We start from the raw sequence: 24,491 nt of genomic DNA on the forward strand, positions 1-24,491 counted from the left end.
GAAACACTGGCTTAGGCTACTATCGAAGAAGAAGAAGAAGAAGAAGAAGAAGAAGAAGAAGAAGAAGAAGAAGACAGTTGCAGTGGCGGGCGGGAGGAAGAGGGAAAAAGTAGCGGGAAGTGAACTTCAAGGAAAGTAGAGTAGATGAGTGTGATGTGCGATAATGGATCAGGACGCTGACGGCTTTTTTTAAAATTTTGTGGGTATGAATCGAGTAAAAAAAAAAATCCCTTATTTTGTGGATGGATTCCGGGAAATCTCCCTTATTTTCAATGTTCAATGTAGACAGCTATGCTTTAAACATACCATGCTTACATGGAGAGAATATCATGCACTTTTCCAACTAATCCTAAACTAAGTTTTCTTCATGGAATATTAAGAAAAGCCCTCTTTGTTCTCTTTATATGGGACATTTTCCTTATGATGATTCTAAAAGAAAAAGCGTTGGGTGTCTACTTTTGCTATGAATGCTATGTGCATGAAATGCGCATCTGATTGATAGATAAACCTTGCACATTTATTTCAGTGTTGTTAATGTTGTAGTTATTTTAGCAGTTTCCTTTGTACGTTTAGTTTAACAACATCGATGATAAAATGAAGCGGAACTATCCTTCTGGTCATGAAAAGAGGAAAAAAAAGAAAAGAAAAAAAAACACCAGTGAGTGAATTGCATGAACAGCAATCAAGTTTGTATTCTCTCCTCTCCAAGATCGATGTCAGAAAATAACAGTAAAGTTAAGTTGATGTGCATCTATCTTCTGTTCTGTCTTGCTAACCTAAATGGACAGGCAGGCTATAATGCATCTCTTGGTCTGTCTAGCTTGCTAATGCCAGCCGCTTTCATGGCTGTGTTCTGTGACTTTGTGCCTGAGAAATAAAATGATTTATTACGTTTTTGATAAACGACAAAGGGCAAAGGTGTTTGTTTACTGCAGCTCGGAAAAGATAACATGAACATGCGTTCATATGCGCGTTCACAAAATGAAACGCGCATTTTCCAGCAGAAATATCTGTGTGGAGACCAGACAGACAGAACAATATATGGGCGTGATGGTCCTCCTCCTCATCATAAGTGGACATAGGCTACATACTTTTAAAACAAGATAATGCTTATCTAGTCTTAGTCAATGTTTAGTTACAACTTTAAACTACTGCACAAATTATGCAAGATGGAAAGCAATGTATTGACAATTTGACATTGATTGACTTTTGATTTATAGGCTATATTGAATTTAAAATGTTGATGTTGATTAGCTTGACATACTGGTCAATATGGATGCACATCCCTCAGTAAATAATAACCATAAATCAAATATTGCTTTAACATGTATAATATAAAACATAGTAGCATGCTATGGTAAGTCATTTTAGCTTTTATTCATTCGCAGTTTATGCATTTTTGATATCAAGAATTAAATGTTAACTATTTACAATGTGAATTCTTGATATTAGGTATGGAATTTTTACTAGTAACAATGTCTATTTTTGATATCAGGGATTACATGTTCACTTGAACAAAAGTGAATTCTTGATATCAACAAAGATGTCATAACTCACAGAGATTCTTGATATCTGAATCACTAGTTCACTGGTTAAATATTACAAGAGCCAAGCCATAGTATAAATAGTATTTTATGTTTGAAAATGTATAAAAGGAAATCCCAATAAGAATTTTTTTTAGTTGTTATCTATTATTTGCAGGTGCTATGCTTAAGTTTGTCAGTAGAGGAGATGCTGGATCATCAGCCAGTACAAGCACAGACTCAGTTGATCCACATCCAGCCTCATCCAGTACTAGCACAGACACAGTACAGCCAGCTTCACCAACAGTAAAGCCGTCTTCAGCAAGTAACACAGTGACAGACCCAGGTGAAGTACAGGCAGCCTCAGCCAGTAGCACAAACCCAATCCAGCCAGCTTCAGCAAATACAGTAAAGCCGTCTTCAGCAAGTACTAACAATGGCAAATGGTTTACATAGCTCACGGGTCAGGTAGGAGGGCCCCTTAGGCCCCATTTCCGGCAGTTCGCCCCGCACGCCCACTCATGCTGGCTCCACACGCCGCTCAAAGCAATTCTACAATGCTAAAATCTTTTCCTTACACATTTCTAAGCGACCTAAAAAAAAAACTTTCGGCCGCTCCCATCAGCATTCATGGTAAAAGAATTTCTGCTTTTACCGAGATGTAATTGTGTCTTTGCCACGATTCACAATCGCGATTCTGTCTTCTAACAATTCTAATCGATTCGCAAACTTCAATAATCAATGTTCTGAAGGCATGTTAATAACGTGGTGTTTTTGGAACTATGATGACAGAGTCAACTGCGAGAGCTGCGCTCGGACAGTGTAACTTGCAACAGGGAAAACTACAACAGTTCCTGTCTTAAGATAATGTATTGTTACCGGCACACATCAAGCTTTTCTTGCGATCTTGCCACCTCTGTGTACTACAGACAGATACATTTCACACACAAGAAGTGCGTTCATCATGGGCGCAAGCGGTTGCCTTGGTGATGAACAACAAACATACTTGCTGGTAAAGCGAATGAACATATTGTGAGGCTAAATCACTAAAATGATGGCAATACAACAGCGCATATTACGCCAAACAGTCAGCCACTAGTTGGAACCAGCTGATAATCACTGCCTTTGATTCAATACTTCTCAACTTGATGCTCACATAAGTTCGGTCAAACAGGGCTCGACACAGTGCTACCATGCCACCACATGCAACTATAAATAGATGTGTGCGAACTGTACAATGTATTTTGGAGCACCCTTTTTTTATAAATGAAACATCAATACCTTACATTAAGGCAGGCTATATTGTATAACAAGCGTACCAATGATTATTGTAAGCCATCTTATATTTTGGGGATGGAAAAACATATCACGATACTGAAAACTTCAAAGGCTATGATTTCATTAAATAAATGTGAGTGTTCACGTTTCAAAATCTGAATGTGGCACTGTTGTGCGTTCTACGGGCTTGCAAAACAATACTTCAGAATGCTTCAGTTTAGAGCAGTTCGCAATCAATGAATAGCGCACATTTGTGCCAAGCGAATTCTTATGAACAATGACGTTTTCTTTACTGTGATTATATCGTAATATGTTGTATTCATTTGTAAGACTGTATATTTTATCTCCCTCATATGAATTTGATCATATAGCATCCTGCAATAATAAAGCATAGCAATTTCAAAATAAGAGTCCCATTTGGTTACACAAATGTTTCTCCATTTGTCTGTCTAACCTTTTCTCCACTGCCACAGCAGTGCTTTTCCTTCTGCTCCCGCAGGAGCTCAGTTTCTCTGGCTAATTTTCTCCACTGCTACAGCAGTGCTGTTCCCTCCCAGAAACCTCCAATCCTACGTGGCCGCCTGAGATGTTTTAAAGCATTCCACTTCTCTTACAAACATGCCGTTCCCCGATTTTTACTCTCCTTTCAATCACCTCATTTATTTCCTACCTTAATACCGCTAAGGGCCTCCAAGTCGGGTCCATCAAAGGTTACTTGAGCGGCATCCAGTTTTCCCACAAATTGATGTATGGCGCACCCTCCCCCGAGATAAACAATACACCAACCTCTCTCCCGATCAAAGGGATTCAAAGATCCCAGCGCACCCTTCCCGACACCAGACAACCTATAACGCTAGACATCCTCACCAAATGTATTCACGCCCTCCGCACAGGCTACCAGTCCCTCAATACCGCCCGAACACTCGACGCCATGTTTATCCTAGCCTTTTTTGGTTTTCTTAGATGCTCGGAACTCGCTATCCAAAATTCGACCCAAAAAATCCACCCCACCATCTCAGACTTATCAGTTCTAGATGGGGAAACAATCTCATATTTGATTAAGCAAAGCAAGACTGACCAAACCAAAAAAGGTAATTTCATCTACATTTTAACCTCTCATCGCCAAAGAGAAAGAGTGGAAAGTTTCCGCGCAGCGTGAAAGAGTGGAAAGTTTCCACGCAGCGAGGAAGAGTGGAAAGTTTCCACGCAGCGAGGAAGTGTTTTTTTATTTCTTCTCCCATGTTTCTCTTTTCCTGTTTTCTTTTTCAGGTGGTCTCCCCCGTATAAGGCCGCACACTGCTCCCATCAAGAAACGATGTGATCCCTCTTGACCGTCGCTCCTTTGGGGGTACACCCTTAAAAATAAAGGTGCCAGGAAGAACCATAAGGGGTTTTCACAGTGATGCCACAGAAGAACCATTTTTGGTTCCCTGAAGAACCGTTTTGTGAAAGGTTCTTAAAAGAACCATTTTTTTCTAACTATTTTATAGTCTAAATAACCTTTCTGCGCTACAAAGAACCTTTTGTGCAATGGAAAGGTTCTTTGGATATTAACGGTTCTTCTTGAAACCATACACCCCGCCAAAGACCTGTTTAAGAACCTTTATTTTTAAGAGTGTATTTAGCCAGGCGGCTGTCATATGCTCTTTAGCCTTTTGCGGGGGTACTCTGGGTTCAGGGCAGGCCAAATTCCGAGCTTGAAGCCCTCCCCCTGGACAGCATGCCAAATACGCATTTCAATTTACTCTCTATAAATTATATGTAAGTGTGAACTCGTGAAATGAGGTGGAGGGCCGGTTTTGGCCCACGGGCCTTGTGTTTGACATGTTCTAATAAACATAATGCTAGTTTAAGATAAGCTAGAAATGGCAAATGCTGAGTGTAATAGTAGAAACAGGATGCATTACTTACTTCACCTGGTTCATCATCATCATCATCATCTAAGTTCTAGAGTCAGAAACAAACAATCATATAAGACTGAATTTTAAGAAACAGTCTACAGCAGGTTTTAATTTTGGACGTTTCAATGGAGGAATCTGAGTAGACATGCACATTTGACATAAAGGAGAGTGGGGTAAGACGTGTCAGTGGGTAAGTTGTGTTACCTGATTAATCTAGGTAGAAAAATGTGCAAAAATGTTTTCATGACACCATACGTGTACTAGAAGCTTTCTTTTTGAAAAGTCCCATTTTATGGCTGGATGGCACATCTTACCCCACTCTTTCTTATGAAGATAATGAAATTTACCTGGACACTGTGCCGAAAGTCTTGCATGTCCTTTGCAGCATGTATGTTCCTGCGACATGTTCTGTAGATCTTTAAACAAATCACAAATGAGACAAGTGAAGTTTGTTAGAAAAAAAAAAAAAAGAAAAAAAAAATTATATATATATATATATATATATATATATATATATATATATATATATATATATATAAATAAAACAGGAAGAATAGTAATTAGCATAAAACAATGTTTTACGTGTGTTTGGTTCAAATAATTGGAACAGGATCATTAGACAGTGTAGTTTACGTAAAAATATTCCAGGCAGGTGCGTTATTAGTGGAACAGGAACATTGGAACAAATCATTAGGCAGCATAGAATATAATCCAGTGCGTTATTAGGTCAGTAGCAAAGCAAAAAGCTAAAAACCGATCGATAAACAATGACTTAAATCGTATTAACAAATGAAAGGTTTGTGTAGGCTACGTGATTATGCAGCATTTTAGGATTATTAAAACAACAAACAACAAAGCGTCCCAGACATCCAGGAAATGATTATATATCTTTTTTTAAAGAAGAAGGTCGATTATGGTTCAGGGACTAAACTTTATTCACACAAAAATGTAAAACAAAATAAGACAGCACTGACGTCCAAACATACCTTCTTTCTGGGTGTTTTATTTTTTTCTTCATCCTCCCATGTGGAGTCAAACTCACACTCCTCATCCTCTACTTCTGTTTCAAGTATAGCCTTACGACTGGGAGTATCGCAAAGAAAAATTATCGCACAGAAAACGCACACGCATATAAGACATATAGAAGACATAAGAACCAGGACTCTATAAAGAGCTCAACCTTCCCACTGCCAAGAGAAACTAAGTCATGGTAAACCGAAAGTAATTTCTACCGTCTAGCAAAGAATGACACAACTCGAGTTGACTAAAGGGTTGCCATGTCTTCTATTAATGTTCAGTAAAAAAAAAAAGAAGGCAGGCCTTTACAGGTATTTAGCCAATGGTGGCATGGAATAAAACAGCAGACCTATACTAAACTGGCACATATTTGTTTACTAGTTATTTGCATAATTCAAACTTTAACAACATCTTAATAAGAATATTCTAAAAACTATTATTTATTTATTTTTTACTATTTGCAGGATCAACCTTAAAAATAATAATCTTAATAAGAATATTTTTTTAAAACAAAAATATTTTAAATAAAAATATGTTCATGAAACAAATGATAGACTTACAGAAAATGTTCCAGTCTTTTCTTAAATAAAATGCTGCCATGAAAAGCTAAACAAAATGACAAGAAATGTTCACTGACAGTGTTATTGATTCCCACTGAAACACTCAGTGAAACTCAGTGCTAATACGTTGCTTTTTTAATTCAAGCTAACTACATTTTAATTCCACTAGATTTAGCATACTCTAATAAAATTACAAGCGACACATTTTAGGGAGTTTTTATTTTATTGTTGGATTGAAACTGAAAGAGTTTACCGGTGCATTAGCCTACGTCGCATAGTTACCAGTGCAAGTCAGTATTTTCCATTCTGATCCTGTGACAGAAAAGAAACCCTCTTAAGTTGTCATTTTTAGTAATTATATTGTTGAAACAGCATTTTAAATGTGATATTCATGGCATGTAGCTATTAATGTTCAGTGTGGTTTACAAAAATGCTCTATTTTTAATTTTAGCATTTTATTAGTGGGAAGACATCATTTATTTGCTTCAGCAGTAAAAACCTTAATAACAAAACACCATGATTTTTTTTACATACTTCAATAGAATCACCTACGAATTTATACAAAGCATTCAAATGTTATTATATAATACTGTTTCTAATTATAAGCCACCACATTATCTAAATCAAGCAAGTACATAAAAAACTAAAATAATGACATACAGAAAATTCCAATATGTTTTCAGTAATCTCAGCAAAATAAGTGATAAAAAATTAATTGTGAATCTAATTGAATTAGGTGCTAATTTTCATATGGCAATGTTTTATTCTTCTTATGCTTATGCTTCATTTCTTGTCAAGCTATAACAAGAATTGCCTTTTTGTCAGTGAAGAGACATTAACTTGCTTTAACAGTAGGCTACAATCTATAAACAAAAGTAAAACAAAGCATCATGTTTATATTGCATTTACAAGGCAGATACATTTACATTTACCTTTATGATGCCATTTTCTCTTATCAATCAGCTAAATAACCACAAAATAAAAACATATTCATCTTCTGATTCTGTAACTTGAGCCAAAATTCAATTTGACATTCAGATCATACATTCATATAATTCAGAGGAACAAACATAGAAAATCCTGAAACAAACCTTTTTAAGTTCAACCTTCAACATTTTTAAGTTTTCCTATAACATTCCTCATTTCTATTTAGCAAATCAGATATTTACACCCTACTTCAGATTATTATGAGAACTTGTCTCTTCATTACTATCATTAGTCTCTAGATCTTGTTTTCCTGCTGTTTTATCGTTCGAACTGCATTGACTGTTTTCATTTGTATCATGTTCATCATCATTATTTTTGTTTGAACTTGTTTTGACCAGCTGATCTTTTCCACCATTTTCTCCATTTAGCATCCCCTTGACATGATTAATGGCATCTATTTGGTTCCCTTCATGTGTGCTATTGTCTTTAATCTCTGTAAACTGGTTCAAGTTCCCTTCATGTGTGCTATTGTCTTTAATCTCTGTAAACTGGTTCAAGTTTTCATCTTTGCTATGCACCTTAGAGGCATCCTCCTCCTCTTCCTCATCATCATCATCATCATCACCACGGAACATCTCTGGATTTTCCGTTCCACTTTTGTTTTCTGAGCAGCATTGACTGTCCTCATTTGCCCCCTGATCACTTTCAATATTTCCCCCCGTCATTTTGTTTGGAGTATTTGGCTTATCTATACTCTGGTGATCTTTTTTACCAGGTGTCTCACTTCCCATCCCTTCATGAGGATGACTGGCATCTATTTTGTTCATTTCATCCGTGCTCTCATGGGGCTTCACCCAGTTTTCTTGGGGCTTGGAATGCTCTTCATTACTATCATTACTCGTCTCTTGATCTTGCTTTTCTGTTCTTATCTTGTTCTTATCTGGATCCTGTTCATCTTTATTATTTTTGTCTGAACCTGTTTTGACTGTTCTCTCACTGGTTTCCCATTGCTGCCCATCTTCTGCAGCTCTATTCTCTGTAAGCTGGCCAACGTTTTCATTTCCACTACGTACCTCTCCTAACGTATTGGCATCATCAACACTCACCTTGTGGTTATTCTTTAATCTTTCATCTGGATCCTGTTTAACTTCACCTTCCTCACCTGACAACAACTTCTTGGGGCCCCAGACAAACTCTTCTCGGGGCTTGAAATTCTTAAAGGCAAATCTAACCAGCTCTCGTCTCTCTAATTTGTCCAATACAGCAAACATAAAGTAATCTAGTACGCTTTGTTTCACACGCTGAAGTTGTTTCATCTCAAGGGTTTCATGGAGGAAGAACTTGACCAGTGGGGCCTGGTAGTGCTGCAATCCTAGAGTCCCCAAACACTTCAGGATGCGTGTGATGCGCAGGTTGTTGTGTGTATATCTGCAAAATCAAAGAAAAAGTATTTTTTTGTACTGAAACAACATCACTGAAATTCAACAAAAAGGAAAAACATGACAGTAAAAACCTGTTCAGGTTGCTAAAGCGTTCCTTCCAGTTATCGGCACGTTTCACCTCTCCTGTTGATTCGTTGACCAAGCGTATACCATAAAAATCCAACATGAGCTTATATGATTTCACCAATTTCCCCTTTGCTTCTTCATCTTTACGAAAAGCCTGGAAATCAATCGATTCAGATGAATTTAAACGTCCCATATTTTTTAAGAAATATCTTATCTTCTGAATTTGAGAATGACGTTTCCTCCAAAATCTGATAAATCCTGTCAGGCAATCTAAAATCTAATTGTATGTTTTAAACTGACCTTTATTTCCTTTTTTGTGAGCACATGTGCATCCCAATTAACCCCTCGCTCTTGTATTGGAAACAACCTGCAAAGTATTGATTTGGTTAGTTGAATGATGGTCATTTAAATGTTTTAAAACACTTTCAGGGTATAGAATAGTTCAGAAAGAGCTCAGGAATGAGGGGAACAGGGTCTAACCACTGAATGTAGGAGTGACAGTTTTCCAGCGAGCGATAATCACCCCACCACTTATTGTGAAATTCATCAATGTGAACATCTGCGTGAACAAAGGTAATATGTTAAAGCATTTGCCTTGATTGAATGACACTTGTATTAGACAAACAAAAATAAATTGTGTAATTTAAATATAAAATAAGCACAATGCCATACCATCAGGTGAAGATTTTATGTGACCATGGTAAAAATCCAGGTTATAGAAGCGGCCCTTGACGACAAGCAACAATAACAGCAATAAAAACACTACATAAACCCATTCTCAAGCATCTGCTCCAAATCAAGACTACTTTGTAGGCTATGAAACCAAGTCGAGTTTTGTGTAAATTATACTATTAACTAGGGGTGTCAAAGTCAATTTCTGCCCAGGTCACATCAGCTTATGTGAACCTTTAAAAGGTAACTGAAAATTAAAGACCAATTTCATCACTCATTATACACACCAAAGCTTTCAAGTCTTTATTTATCTATTTTCTTTAACCATATTATGTAACAAACATTAAGTTTGTGCAGCAAATCATTTCATTAGTAGAATTTTATTTAGTGCAGGGCTTTGCTAAAATTACTAATGTAAACTGGTTATTTTTTTTTTTAAATAGACAAACGTTTTTATTAAGAACTTCCTGCTTTGAAAGAGGATACAGAAGAAGTTTCACATTCCTATTTCCATTGCGACACACCAAACTTGTCACTTGACACTTTGCGTTGCTTGACTGATGTATCGTGATTATCGTGAGAGTGCAGAAGTCGAGTTGCAATGATGACATAACTTTCAGTTTTTTAGTTAATCTCAACAGCTGTAATAGTACAAACGCAGTAAAGGTTTTTCGAGAGAATTCCAAATGTAATACTTATTTCATATGCAAAAAAATGTTGGCCAATTATAGCAAAGGGTGTTCCCTTTCAAAAGCTACACTCAATGCTGCATGCTAATGCATATGGGGAATGTCTTGACATGACCAGCTGTTGAAAATAGTGTGAAAACACGTCAATGAAATTGACCCGGAGGTATTTATAGCCTCGGCCTGTGACGTCATAGGTGCACCTGCTGCACGAGGCTATAAATAGATGAGCTTCAGCTGGAGCCCTCAGGTCTTTTTGTTTTCAGACCAATTCTGTGTTTGGTGTGTTACAAAGTCTCTGAAAGTAAAAAAAAATCTCTCTCTGAAATCTCTCTCTTTCTCTTTAAAACTCAGCTTTAGATATTTGTCAGGAGTTAGTTTTCAACTGATAGTGTGCAGAACTTCTCTCTTTCATCTCTGTGTGAAGCAAGTGAAAACAGTTCAAGCTAAAGAAGTATCAGTTAAAAGAGAAATGAGTCAGCAGAAGCGTTGTGTGCCTCCATGCTCTCGTCCGATAGTAGACGTGGACACACGATTACTGCTTTGTGTGTTTGGGAGAAGAGCATGCGGTCACTGTATTGGAGTCAGGCGAGTGCCAGCATTGTGAACTGTTCACAGTAAAGATGCTGCGTGCTCGGCTTGGCTTCTTTCAGTCCGGACCCACATTACAATCGTGGGGCTCTAGGATGTTTTTGGCTGTCGAGAAGGAGACGGGTCCGTCCCTTTCGACTGCTCGTTTACCAAATCCACATCTCTCGAATTAGTTATCTTTTGGGTCTGCGGACTTCGAGCAGCCACTTTCCGAGCATTCCTCGCACGATAATAAATCCGTCTAGGAATTATTGGCAGTGGTTACTCGCGCAGTGGCCAGGTTGCAGATTGACTGGCCCTGTGAACAAGAGATCCCAAAACGCAGTAAGCTTGAGGATCGGTTTCTGTCCGGTGGCGGGGGGAGAAAACGCAACATCAGTCTCTCCCCTTCTTTAAGGACCTCTATGACGAACTATCTAAGTCATGGATGTGTTTGTGCCTTCAACGTCGACTTTTTCAACCATCGTGGGTGCGAAGGCACGTATGTATACAGAGATGCCGCAGGTTGAAGAGACGCCCGCGAGCTATCTCTCGCTTGGTTCGACATCTTCGTTGAAGAAACCGATCCTCCCCACGAAGCCATATAGAACAACATCAACGCTCATGGGATAAGCTTATCAAGCTGCAGGTCAGGCTGGTGCCGAGCTGCACACCATGGCGGTGTTACAGGTGTACCAGGCTGACCTATTGAAGGATTTGAGTGCGGGGGGGACGATTGATGGCGAAGCTTTCGAGCAAAGAGGCCATAGAACATGTCCCTCTTCCAGAGAGAGAGAGAGTCAGGCTATTACAGCAGATATGTCCTGGTTCCCAAGAAGGATGGAGGGTTGCGTCCAATCTTAGATCTTCGAGGCTTAAACCGTTCAGTCAAAGCACTCAAGTTTAATATGTTAACCATAAAGATGGTCGTGTCGCAAATCCAACATCGCGATTGGTTCGTCACGATCGATCTGAAGGACGCTTATTTCACATAGAAATACTGGGGGGGGGGGGGGGGGGGGGTCAGGTTCTTCCATCGGTCAGGCCTTATCACCTCGCACATACATAAAATGCATGGATGCAGCACTGGCTCCATTGCGACTACAGGGCATTCGCATTTTGAAGTATATCGACGATTGGCTGATACTAGCTCAATCGCGAGAGATGGCGCTTCAGCACAGAGACATCGTGCTAGCTCATCTAGTTTCTCTCGGGCTGAGACTCAACACCAAGAAAAGCATTCTTTCTCCTGTCCAGAGAACAACTTACTTAGGGGTGGTTTGGGATTCGATCACGATGCGGGCACAACTGTCTCCCGCTCGAGTCGAGACCATTCTATATACCCTGAGAAAAGTCAGGCTAGGTTACTGTTCATCAGAGTCAAAGATTATTAGGTTTAATGGCTTTGGCACCCACGGTGATCCCTATGGGGCTGTTGCACATGAGACCGTTTCAGTTGTGGCTCAGAGCTAGGGGGTTTCATCCAAGGGCCAACCCCCAGAGGCTAATAAAAAAAGTGATGCGCCGTGGGCTTCGTACACTAACTATGTGGCTCAGACCCCGGTTCCTTACCTTGGGTCCCACTCTAGGCGTACCTTGTTGTCACAAACTGCTAACGACGGACTCTTCCCTGACGGGCTGGGGTACGGTCTTAAGTGGTCGTCCAGCCCAAGGGGAATGGGAGGGTCATCAGCTCGATTGGCACATCAATTGCCTCAAGTTAGCTTTCCTATAGCTCAAACAGTAGAGCATGGCGCTAACAACGCCAAGGTCATGGGTTCGATTCCCAGGGAAAGCAAGAATTGACAAAATGTAAAATGTGTACCTTGAATGCAATGTAAGTCGCTTTGGATAAAAGCGTCTGCCAAATGCATAAATGTAAATGTAAGTTGATGGCTGTATTTCTGGCCCTGAAATACTTTCTCCCCCAATTGAGGGGCTGTCATGTCCTAGTGCGGGTGGACTACACAGTGAAAGTCTCATATATAAATCACCAGGGAGGTCTGCGCTCACGCAATTTAAACAGGTTAGCGAGAAAGATTTTTCTCTGGGCCCAGGACAAGCTCCTGTCACTCAGAGCAGTGTACATTCCGGGGCAGTTGAATGTGGGAACAGATTTACTGTCCAGACAGAAATTACATACGGGGGAATGGAAATTCCACCCAGAAGTAGTCAGGCAGATCTGGGGCCTCATTTATAAAACTTTGCGTAGGATTTGCGTCAGAAGTGGCGTACGGATGAAACATAGGACGTGCGTACGCACAGAAATATTCGGATTTATAAAACCGTGCGCACGCACATCCTACGCAGTTTTCCCTTAATAAATCACAATCAATTCTAAATGTAGCGCAGCTTTCGCGGCTTCATGTCACGCCCATAGTTGCCCATAAATAGTCCGTGAAACGCCCACAAGTTAATATTCATCGATTGCGAAATCATGGCAAATACAGAGAGGAAATCAAAAAAACTTAACTTCACTCAATGTGAAGTAGAAATTATCGTTGGCGAGGTGGAAAAGAGGAGAAAAATATTTTTTGGAGGGCACAGTGTGGGCATTACTAATGCCAAAAAGGCACTTGAGGTGCAAAAGGTTGCAGACGCCGTAATGCTGTAGCCTCACAACCTCGGACCGTGGCCGAAAAAAAAAAGAAATGGTTGGACATCAAAGTCGAGGCAAAAAAGCGTCTACAGCTCCATCGCCAGAGTGTGTCTGCCACGGGTGGGGGAGAGGGGACACCGCAGCTGACCCCTCTTGATAAGAGACTGGCGGCAATTATTGGGGAATCCCAATTAATCCCTATCCCTATTATCTACGTGGAAATGGGAAATAGTTCAGTGCAAATGTAATTTCTTGCAGCTTTCTGAATGGTTGAGACATACGTCATATGTTATTTTATCGAAAATAAAACAAACTAAAGGCATATGCATGAATACCATGATTCCGTAGCTGATGAAGAAATTTTTACTATGAAAACAACTTTCCCCAGTGGACAATTAATACATCTATCTATTTATCTATATATCCCCCTAATTATCTATCTAATTGCATATCTGCTCCGCCAGACGGACACATTGACGAGAATGTCAGTTTTGTACATTATTTCGTTCTGTTTACCATATTATTTATGAGGATGAATTGCATAACATGCCAATATTGTTGCAGAACATATTTAATTTTTTTTTGCATTACTGTTGTAATTTTCGTTTGATTTTGTTTGTTTTACACTGCCGATCGATCAAACGGGTGTTCGTGTAGGCTGTTAATTGTAAGACTTGCTTTGTGAAGTCTTCATGTTATTTATGAGAGGCAGTATTGCCATTTCTTTTACACAATGGTCTACAGTTTCACACACTTTCCCGTGTTTCTTCCATCTGCCGACGGTGTCGCCATTTCTCATTCCACCCGTTTTTGTGCGTACGCCTGGGTCAGAGCTTGCGTGAAGGACCGCACATTTTCCCCTCAAGTTTGCTTTTTATAAATACCAATTATTGCGTAGAGAGTGGTGTACGCCTTCTTTTGTGCGTACGCAACGTTTATAAATGAGGCCCCAGGACCAGATTTTACAGAGCAGAAGTGGACCTCTTTGCCTCTTATCAGACATCAGACAGCGCAATGTCCCCTTTACTTCTCTCTCGATCACCCAGCCCAGGTGGGTCTGGAAATGATGGCTCATACATGGCCCAGAATGCGCATGTATGCCTTCCCTCCAGTCGCTCTGCTCCCAGAAGTTCTAGCAGAAGTTCTACTCCTTGAGTCGACATCACAAGCTAATGTCTGAGGCTTCTTGCGTTCTTGTGCACACCTACACAACCGCAAAGGGGTCCAGACACCATCAAGCATGGCGGCGAGATCTGATGGCTCCAGCTGAAGCTCATCTATTTATAGCCTCGTGCAGCAGGTGCGCCTATGACATCACCGGCCGAGGCTATAAATACTTCTGAGTCAATTTCATTGACGTGTTTTCATTTTCAACAGCTGGTCATGTCAAGACATTCCCCATATGCATTCCCCAGTGTAGCTTTATCAGGGAACAGGGTTACAGTCAAGTAACCCCAAGTGTTTACATTAGTCTCACAGCAGAGCGTTCAAATCAGAGGGCTAAAATCAGGGTAGAAAATGGCCTTTTATTTCAAAATTATGATGTTTTTGATGTAAAAATCATACTAACATTATAAGTGCACCCCACGATTCACGAAACATAAAGGTTTTTACTAGTACTCACGGGTATGTCGGAAACCTAAAATAAATATTAAGTTGTTGAATGCACTGAACAGTTCTGAACATATGCGATACACTTGAAGGGTTAATATTCACAATAAAAGCACTAACTGACTGGCTGAACAGCGCTATCTGAGACGTTTCATTCATAGGATTTTTTTTTTATTAACTCGTGGGCCACATTAGGGTGTGGATATAATGATGACAGTATAATGAAATTATCTTGTGGGCCACATGCAATGAGGTGGCGGGCCGGTTTTAGCCCACGGGCCTTGTGTTTGATGTGCTCTAAACATAATGTACACTGATATGCTAGAAGTGGCAAATTCTGAGTAATAGTAGAAACAGGATGCATTACTTACTTCACCTGGTTCATCATCATCATCATCATCATCATCATCATCATCATTATTATCCAAGTTCTAGAGTAAGAGACAAACAATCATATAAGACTTTAACAATTTTAGTTTTGTTTTACATGTTTAATAAAATAATCTGAGTATATATGCTCATTTGACATAACGGAGAGTAGGGTAAGATTTGTCAGTGGGTAAACCTCATTAATCTAGGTAGGAAAATGTGCACACTTTTTGTCATGACACCATGGCTGAATCCGAAATTGCCCCCTATACCCTTAAATAGGGCACTATTTGAGGGGACAGCCATTTGTAGTGGTGTCCGAAACCATAGTGGACATTATTGAGTGCACTCATTCTATCCCACATTGCACCACAATAACGAGTGCACAGCCGATGTACACAGCGCTCACTTGTTTTCATTCACTCCTTCAAGTGAACTGTATTACAGTTTTTCTCAATTGCTAAAACACAATTTCTGAAACCTTACTCCATTTTCTGAAACCATTAAACACAAAACCTCATATTCAAGCATTATTTACAAAACCTCTGACTTTTTACCTTTTTACTGTTTTACCTGTGTTCAAAATTAAATACTGCTCTCAAATCATAAACAAAGTGATCAAAATGATATACACTATCAAGCAGTTAGTAAACAATACACCAAAAATTAGAAAACACATTGTTCAAAACATAGTTCTCAGGGAAAGGTACATTTTTAATCTAAAAACAAATGTCCTATTTTCTGTCATTGTCTTTTGATGAACGAAAACTATAATAGTAGCTCAGAAATTACTACTCTGCTTTGCTCTTTGCAATTTTTTTTGTTCTTCCTCTTCCTCCTCCTCCTCCTCTTCCTCTTCCCTGCCCTCCTCGTCGCCCACATCGCATACGCACTCGTCCTCGTCCATTGTTTCTTCTATCCATTCTCAGACTTTCTCCTAACCATCTTCAAAACCCTGTTTGCTCTCTGAACTGGCTTATATTGGTTGTGTCACATCATTTGAAACAGGTTAAATCAATTTTGAGTGGTTGTGTTCAATCAAGGACATTTGTTCTTTATTTGTATTTGATTGTTGCCACTTGTGTTTACCAGTAGCCTATGGATGACATGTGCATTAGAGTGCAGAATGTATTATGAGAATGAGAATGTGTTTAGAGTTTTGCTGAAAAGTCTAAGTGAGATCTGCAAATAGTGTTTTACCATGTGAAATGGTTTAAGGTATTGACAACAGACTGCACAATTAGCTAAATGACTTAAGGCAACTGAGAACTTTGTTCAGCCAATGGGTTTTAGTGTTTTAGCAATTGAGAAAAACTGTAGTGGACTAAAGTAGGGAATAGTGAATGAGGGTTTAGGGGTTGGTTTTGGATTCAGCCCATGTGTAGGGGGGCGCGGGGCATAACCTAACGGGGGGTTAGTTGTAACACGCATGTTTTAACACTTTACACACATGCCAGGATGACGAAACTTAGTGTATTTAGTTGCCATATCAACATTATTTAGAGAAAAAATACCGCCAAAATTAAAAATTCTCTGGAAGATATCACTGAACATGTATTTAACCATAGCAAAAGTAAATTTTTTAAGTTTAGTTTTCATCTCTGTTTTTTGTGTTCATTTAAAATAAGACAAATCCAATATTATTGTAATCTTATATCTGTTATTTAACAGTTGAGATCATTCTTTAATGCTGATCTAACAGCAGAAGACACGAGTCGCGATTTAAATCCCGGTTGTGCAGGTGGGGTGGGTTATAACACTGCATTACAATGAGCCCCTATTAGAAATATGCCATTATATTCTATACTTTTATGAATTCTTTTGAGAAACCATGAGAAAAGGGTGAATAATGACTGAGAGTTAATGTTCAGAAATTATTAATTATTATTATGTTCTGAATTATGCTGTATAGCTGTATTTAGCGAAGTGTTTGTTGTCAAACTCAAAAATGAGTATATTTTTAATGATTAAAAAATGTCATTATTTTATTTTAAAAAGTTAATAATTGTATTTTGTTGACAAAATATTTTAGTTTGTCTTGGATATTTTTTTGATTATATCAGGTGACATTTTAAGCTGTCATTTGGTCATGTTACATTGTGCCCCACCACGTTACAATGTACCCCACCTATGGGGCATGTTGTCACATTTCACTTCCATTCTTTCGGGCTAAATCAAGAAAAAAGTACTGTACTGTATTAATGAAACAAAACCACATAATTGTACTAGACATGTGTGAAATTAATGTGGGGAAAAATAAATACTCTGAACCCCAAGTGACACAAACTGAGAAAGTCAAAAAGCGTTAGGTTGTGCCCCGCTCTCCCCAACTAGAAGCTTTTTTTATGCTTAGCTTAGTCATTTTATGGCTGTTTAATTTATGCTTTCATCTTATTTAGTAAATAGTTTCATTCGTTGTTCCTTTCTCCTTGTCAAGATGGACAGCGTCATTAAAAAATGGCATATCTTACCCCACTCTCTTATAGATAATGAAACTTACCCGAACCCTATGACGAAAGTCTTGCATGTCCTTAGCAGCATAGCTGTTCCTGTCACTTCTTTTGTGGATCTTTAAACAGACAGAAAATTCCCAAATGAGACAGTTGTTTGAAAAATCTTTTCATAAAGGGTTGCCTAAACAACGTTCCAAAAACAAGATTCGGTGAATAAACGTTGCATAGTCACAATTCGGGGAAAATAAATAAAGCTTTGTGCCCAAATTTACCTTCTTTCTGGGTTCTTTATTTTCGCATTCATCCTCCCATGTGGAGTCCAAATCACACTCATCGTCTAACTCCATGTTAATTTGGCGAGTATATCGCAAACGCAGGTAACTACCAGGAACACGCCACAACAAAGTAGCCAAAGTACGTACAAATCTTAACACACAACGAATCAAAGACTTCAGAAACTGTACGAAGTACATCAAGAGAAACTCCCGAGTAACCAGTCGAACAACCCGTGCTCAACCCTCCTACTGTCAAGAGAAAACGAAAGCTCATAGTGAATCGAAAGCATTTCTATGCTACAAATCAACAAGGAAGAACAGAGTTCACGTTAACTCGAGGGTTGCCAGGTCTTGCTTAAATGTTCTGCCAAAAGTTTCCCACAGTAAAGAAAATTAGTTAAATGTTCTAGCTTCAGCTCCACTCATTTTATATATCATGCTTTTTTTTCCTAGGGGAAAAATAATGTAAATAGTCCTGCCTTGCACTCTTTTGCTACATTCACTGTTTTTTTTATGCACATTGCACTTGAAATATATTTATCATATTTATTATTCTACATTTGAAATCTAGTTTTGTATGTTAAATAAATGATGAATGCGAGAAAAAATTATTTTCCCATCATATAATCACATAACTTTTTAATATGACACAATATGATACAACAATTAAAGTTTATTCATTATGAACACAAACTATTTCTTGTTTCTATGTGTGTGAGGAAAGTGTTTGGCTTTTGGCACCAAGGCTGGTAAAACATTCTGTGTGTTCTAGGCACTGAACTGTTCATCCTGTTCATTCATGACCCAAAGCCTGTCTGGGGTGAAGTTGCTTGAATGCTCTTGTGCACCTAGCAGTGTGTAAGGCACTGCACACTATGGACAGATGGTGGTCCAGTGGGTTAAACCAGTGGTTCCCAACCATGTTCCTGGAGGACCCCCAACAGTACACATTTTGGATGTGTCCTTTGTCTGACACACCCACATCAGGTCTTGGAGTAGCTACTAATGAGCTGATGACCTGAATCAGGTGTGTTTGATTGAGGAGACATGCAAAATGTGCACTGTTGGGGGTCCTCCAGGAACGTGGTTGGGAACCACTGGGTTAAACCACTGAATTGATATGCAAAAGGTTGCTGGTTCAATCCCAGCAGTCACCACCAGTGTGTCCTTAAGCAAGGCACTTTACTCCATGTTGCTCCGGGGGGATTGTCCCTGTAATAAGTGCACTGTAAGTCTGCCATAAATGTAAATGTCTCCATGCTTTCTGACCTTTCCGAGTATAGAGTGTGAGAAAGCTTTTAGCATCTTGAGTGCTGGACCTTTACCGTTTTAACATGTTAATTTTTGGTTTTAAGGTTTGTTGATCTGTTGATAACCCGAAATTGAATATACTGTACATCCCTCATCCTAGATGACATTTCTTAATCTTGTAGTACTGATGTTGTACAAAAATGGAAGTGAACAATGTAAACATAAGCAACACTCCACTCTTCAATCAAAGTTTTTCCACACAATTTTATATTAAATACAGTAGGCAAGGCAAGGCAAGGCAAGTTTATTTGTATAGCACATTTCATACACAGTGGCAATTCAAAGTGCTTTACACAGAAATGAAATAAAAATATTACAGTTATAATAGGAATTTAAAGAAATAAAAAATAAAGAAAATATTGAAAGATAAAAATAAAGAGTATAATTAAAAATAAAAATAAAAACAGGGTTAAATTTAAGCATATAAATTAAAATGCAAGCAGTTCGGACAAAGCACGTACAGTGGCACAGCTCATTCAGTAAATGCACAGCTGAACAGATGTGTTTTGAGTCTGGATTTGAAAGTGGCTACTGTTGGAGCACATCTGATCTGTTCAGGAAGCTGGTTCCAGCTACGGCTGGCATAATAGCTAAAAGCAGACTCTCCTTGCTTTGAGTGAACCCTTGGTATTTCTAATTGACTTGATCCTGATGATCTGAGTGATCTGTTGGGTTTGTATTTAATCAGCATATCTGCAATGTATTGAGGTCCTAGGTCATTGAGTGATTTATATACAAGTAATAGCACTTTAAAATCGATCCTAAATGTAACTGGAAGCCAGTGTAAAGATCTGAGGACTGGTGTGATATGGTCATATTTTCTGGTTCGGCTCAGGATCCTGGCAGCAGCGTTCTGTATGAGCTGCAGCTGTCTAATGGTCTTTTTGGGAAGGCCGGTGAGAAGACCATTACAATAGTCCACCCTACTGGTAATAAAAGCATGAACGAGTTTCTCTAAGTCTTGCCTGGAAACAAAGCATCTAATTCTTGATATATTTTTTGAGATGATAGTAAGCGGATTTAGTTATTGCTTTGACATGATTATTGAAACTCAGGTCTGACTCCAAAAACACACCAAGATTCCTGACTTGATTTTTTGATTTCAGGCCTTTAGCCTCAAGATATGCGTTCACCTTCAGAATTTCATCTTTGTTTCCAAATGTAGTAATTTCAGTTTTGTCTTTGTTTAACTGAAGAAAGTTTTGGCACATCCAACTGTTAACTTCATCAATGCATTTACATAGAGAGTCAATGGGGCTGTAGTCATTAGGTGATAGGGCTAAGTAGATCTGGGTGTCGTCAGCATAGCTGTGGTAAGCCATTTTGTTATTTTTCATTATTTGGCTGAGTGGCAGCATGTACAGGTTGAATAGGAGTGGTGCAAGAATTGACCCTTGTGGGACTCCGCATGTCATGGATGTCCACTCAGACTTATGGTCACCTATACTCACATAATAACCTCTCCCTTCTAAGTATGACCTGAACCATTTGAGGACCATTCCAGAAAGCCCAACCCAATTTTCTAGCCTGTCAAGAAGTATTTTGTGGTCAACAGTGTCGAATGCAGCACTGAGGTCCAGTAGTACCAGAATTGATGTTTTGCCTGTATCTGTATTGAGGCGAATATCATTTATAATCTTTATGAGCGCCGTCTCTGTGCTGTGATGCGGTCGGAAACCAGATTGAAAATTGTCAAAGTATCCGTTTGAGCTTAAGAATTTGTTCAGCTGACTGAAAACAACTTTTTCAATGATCTTGCCTATGAAGGGGAGATTTGAGATTGGTCTGTAGTTGCTCAATATGGAGTTATCCAGATTTCTCTTTTTCAGGAGAGGCTTAACTACTGCGGTTTTAAGGGAGTTTGGAAAAGTCCCAGAAAGAAGTGAGGCGTTTACCACTTCTAGGAGATCTGCTTCTAAACAGTTAAACACACTTTTGAAAAAAGAAGTGGGGAGTGTGTCAAGGGCGCAGGTTGATGTTTTAAGGTGCTGTACTGTTTCTTCTAAAATTTTACCATCAATTGCTTCGAAATCAGTCATAGTAACTTTCTGAGGCTGTGGTCTGATCTGATTCACCTCAGAGCAACTAAACGATGTGCTGATCGCATTTCTGATATTAATGATTTTCTCGGAGAAGAAGGAAGCAAACTCACTGCATTTGCTGTCTGAGAGCATTTCACTGGGAATGTGACTCGGGGGGTTTGTTAGTCTCTCTACAGTAGCAAAAAGAGTGCGCGTGTTGTTTATGTTTCTGTTTATAATATTTGAAAAGAAGGTCTGTCTAGCTTTGCCTAGTTCCACATTGAAAGCACGAAGACTGTCTTTATAGATCTTATAATGGACTACAAGTTTTGTCTTTCGCCACATGCGTTCCGATTTCCTGCATTGTCTTTTCATTAATTGCACTTCTGTTGAGTTTCTCCAAGGTGCTTTTTGTTTGCCACTCTTTTTCCTGGCTTTTACAGGAGCAATATCATCAATTACACCCTTAACTTTTGAGTTAAAAGAGTCAAGGAGAAAATCAACAGAGTCTGCAGATATGCTTGGTGTTAGAGATATAGCCTTCATAAACAGCACACTAGTGTTCTCATTTAAGCATCTCTTTTTGATAGAGACAGATCTGGTTTCAATGGCAGGAGAGATTGATATATCAAAGAAAATACAGAAATGATCAGACATTGCCACATCCTTAATAACTATTGATGAAATGTTTAGCCCCTTACTGATAAGTAAATCTAGAGTGTGTCCACGATCATGTGTGGGTCCGTGAACATGTTGTGTCAAATCAAAAGTGTTAAGAACAGTCATGAGATCTTTTGTTGTACTGGATTCAGCATTGTCAATGTGAATGTTAAAATCCCCAGCAATAGTAAAACAGTCATACTCAGATGAGATTGCTGATAACAGCTCTGTAAAGTCATCAATAAAGGCCGGAGAATATTTCGGAGGCCTATAAATAATGATAAGCAGGATGCGTGGAGCACCTTTTAGCACAATGCCCAGATATTCTAGAGACAAATAGTCACCAAAAGATACTTGCTTACATTGATAGACATCTTTAAATAGTGCTGCGACCCCCCCGCCCCTTCTGACTGGTCTGCAGACACTCATAAAAGTAAAGTTAGGAGGGGCTGTTTCATTGAGGACTGTTGCACTGCAGCTGTCTTCTAGCCACGTTTCATTTAGCAGCAAAAAATCTAGGTTGTTTGTGGATATTAAGTCGTTGACTAGAAATGATTTGTTTTTAAGTGAACGGATGTTTAAGAGTGCTAACTTAACAGTATTAATTTTAATTTTTTCCCCCATAGTAATCTTAGTTTGACAATTAACAGGCAGCAGATTAGATGGGTTTGCCATACGGCCTGAGAAAGCCTTGGACTTTCTATCACGTAACAGAACAGAAATAGAGAAAGATAGAGGCACACTGGATTCACGCATGTTTTGTAAACATTTGATAAGATTGCTGTTGACGTTGCGAGGACCCAGAACACGTCACTGAGAGCTGGTATCAGTTGCTTTTGGTGCAGATGGAGGAGGGTGTGTGCCCTGGCGTTGTGACCGAAGAAATCTCACAGGAGGAGGGGCAGAGCGAGCTGGGCCCACAGTCTTTGGTGGTTGTGGGGCTCGACGCTCTTTGGTTGATATCTGGGGGCTCGCAGTGATCGAGTATGATTGTCTGTTTCCAGTATAAACAAAATCCATTTTCTCTGTGAAGCTCAGAGGCGGGGATGCTGTAGAGCGGGATAACATGTCTGGTGAGTAGTTTCAGGGCAAATATTAAGGGGAGAATAAGGGACATGCCAAGTTGATCTGCGAGGTCTAGAGCTGTTCAAACTGGTAAACAAATTGATTTTCATTGATTTTTGATATTTGATATGGTAGATAATTGATCATATCAAAAAGCATGTGAATGCAATACTATTTTGCTCAAGTGTTGGCAGTAAGGAAAACCGTGAAATGCTGATTTATAAAATATTGTACCCTTTCGTTCAGTCACTACGACGTACGTTAGTGACTAACGAATGGGGGTTTCGCCTAGAAGCCAATTACCTTCGAGGTGTTTAACAGCGCCCAATGGCGTGCCAATGCCATGGACATGCGGAATTTGCATGCGTAACTCCGCCCCACCGCGTGGGTATATAAGGAAGTACGCTGGCAACATCGCATTATGTTTCTGCTTTGGAGCCAAGAGAACCTCTTCACTCCTTCAAGCCTACAACTGAGTCTTTGTCAAGCCTTCGAGACGAGCAGCTTTCCAGAGGCGTTGGATCTACGGCGCGTTCCAGTGATCGCATACTGCCTGCCTGCTGATCTGCGCAGTGGTCCGTCTGACAGCTGGTGTGTGGTCCCTGGGTGCTTCGGCGTCTCTGCGAAGCTTTCCTCTCATAAAAGAGCTTACACGTGGCACGTCCTTTTCAGGATGTCTCGCCCGTGTACTTCTGGGTGTGGCCGGTCGTTGACTTCCTCTGATGGGCACGATCTCTGCTTGGTATGCTTGGGCGTTCAGCATGCTCAAGCAGCGTTCGTGGATGAGTCATGTTCTCACTGCGGGAACATGACCATCGCGGTTCTGCGGTCGAGACTCAAGGATCTTCGTAATGAAGTGAGAGTCCCCTCAACCACACCCCGATCTACCGTGCCCCCCGTGGCCGGTACTTCGGCTGGTGGTCAGGGTGACCTGAGGGTTACGGTGTGGAACAAAGCCCAGACGCTCATGCCTCGGGCCACACCCCCCTCTAGCGTTCCGCAACCCGTGAGTGTCCAGGCTGAAATCGCGGGGCCAGCTCCGGCTCCCTCGCGCATTTCATTTGGCGCTCCGGAGGATGATGCGATGTCGGTCACCGCATCACAAGGTGGGCTCGAGTCCTCTGAGGATGATGACTCGGCTGTGCTGCCGCCTTCGGGCGCGCCAGCATTGCCCGAGTCGGACCCAGAGCTGACAGCCATGCTGTCTCGGGCAGCCGCGAGTTTAGGGTTAGAGTGGAACCCTCCACCCTGTCCCGAATGCTCGCGGCTCGATGATTGGTTTTTGGGAGCCCGCGCTGACTCACGTCAGTCCCCGCCCCCAATACCTTTCTTTCCCGAGCTGCATGAGGAGATTGCCCAGTCCTGAAAGTCCCCGTTGTCTTCCCGTGACCGGTCTGCAGTCTCCTCCGCCTTCTCCACCCTTGATGGGGCCGCGGCCAAAGGGTACACTGGGGTCCCCCAGGTTGAACGTTCTGTTGCGATGCA

General features: G+C 40.1%; 2 protein-coding genes across 3 annotated transcripts in view; both read right to left on the reverse strand.

The window, feature by feature from the left end:
- The window catches only part of LOC307143168 (opioid growth factor receptor-like), a 28,850-nt gene extending 22,234 nt beyond the window's left edge, over window positions 1-6,616 (reverse strand). For both annotated transcript variants that reach the window (XM_079844483.1, XM_079844484.1), the window contains exons 1-3: window positions 5,689-6,616; window positions 5,050-5,118; window positions 4,713-4,748 (exon numbers count right to left, since the gene is read on the reverse strand). In XM_079844483.1, coding sequence (XP_079700609.1) covers window positions 4,713-4,748; window positions 5,050-5,118; window positions 5,689-5,853 — 270 coding nt within the window. In that variant the 5' untranslated portion in view covers window positions 5,854-6,616. The remainder of the gene's footprint in view (window positions 1-4,712; window positions 4,749-5,049; window positions 5,119-5,688) is intronic.
- LOC307143167 (uncharacterized protein) lies at window positions 6,488-18,266 on the reverse strand. The gene is made up of 8 exons (XM_079844482.1): window positions 17,947-18,266; window positions 17,722-17,790; window positions 15,224-15,283; window positions 9,387-9,441; window positions 9,195-9,273; window positions 9,015-9,081; window positions 8,720-8,868; window positions 6,488-8,634 (listed from the first exon to the last, which is right to left on the reverse strand). The coding sequence occupies exons 1-8, from the start codon at window positions 18,145-18,147 to the stop codon at window positions 7,452-7,454; spliced, it is 1,863 nt and encodes a 620-aa protein (XP_079700608.1). The 5' UTR covers window positions 18,148-18,266; the 3' UTR covers window positions 6,488-7,451.
- Window positions 18,267-24,491: the final 6,225 nt, after the last annotated feature.

The sequence above is a fragment of the Gobio gobio genome (genome assembly GCF_949357685.1).
Source record: "Gobio gobio genome assembly, chromosome: 19".
NCBI classification, from domain to species: Eukaryota; Metazoa; Chordata; class Actinopteri; order Cypriniformes; family Gobionidae; genus Gobio; species Gobio gobio.

Coding starts and splice junctions, on each gene's coding strand:
- LOC307143167 (XM_079844482.1), bottom strand. CDS start 18,147: ATGTACTTCGTACAGTTTCTGAAGTCTTTGATTCGTTGTGTGTTAAGA. Junction 9,442..15,223: donor ATGATGATGAACCAGGTGAA/GTAAGTAATGCA, acceptor CTTGTCGTCAAG/GGCCGCTTCTATAACCTGGA. Junction 9,274..9,386: donor CATAAAATCTTCACCTGATG/GTATGGCATTGT, acceptor TTGTTCACGCAG/ATGTTCACATTGATGAATTT.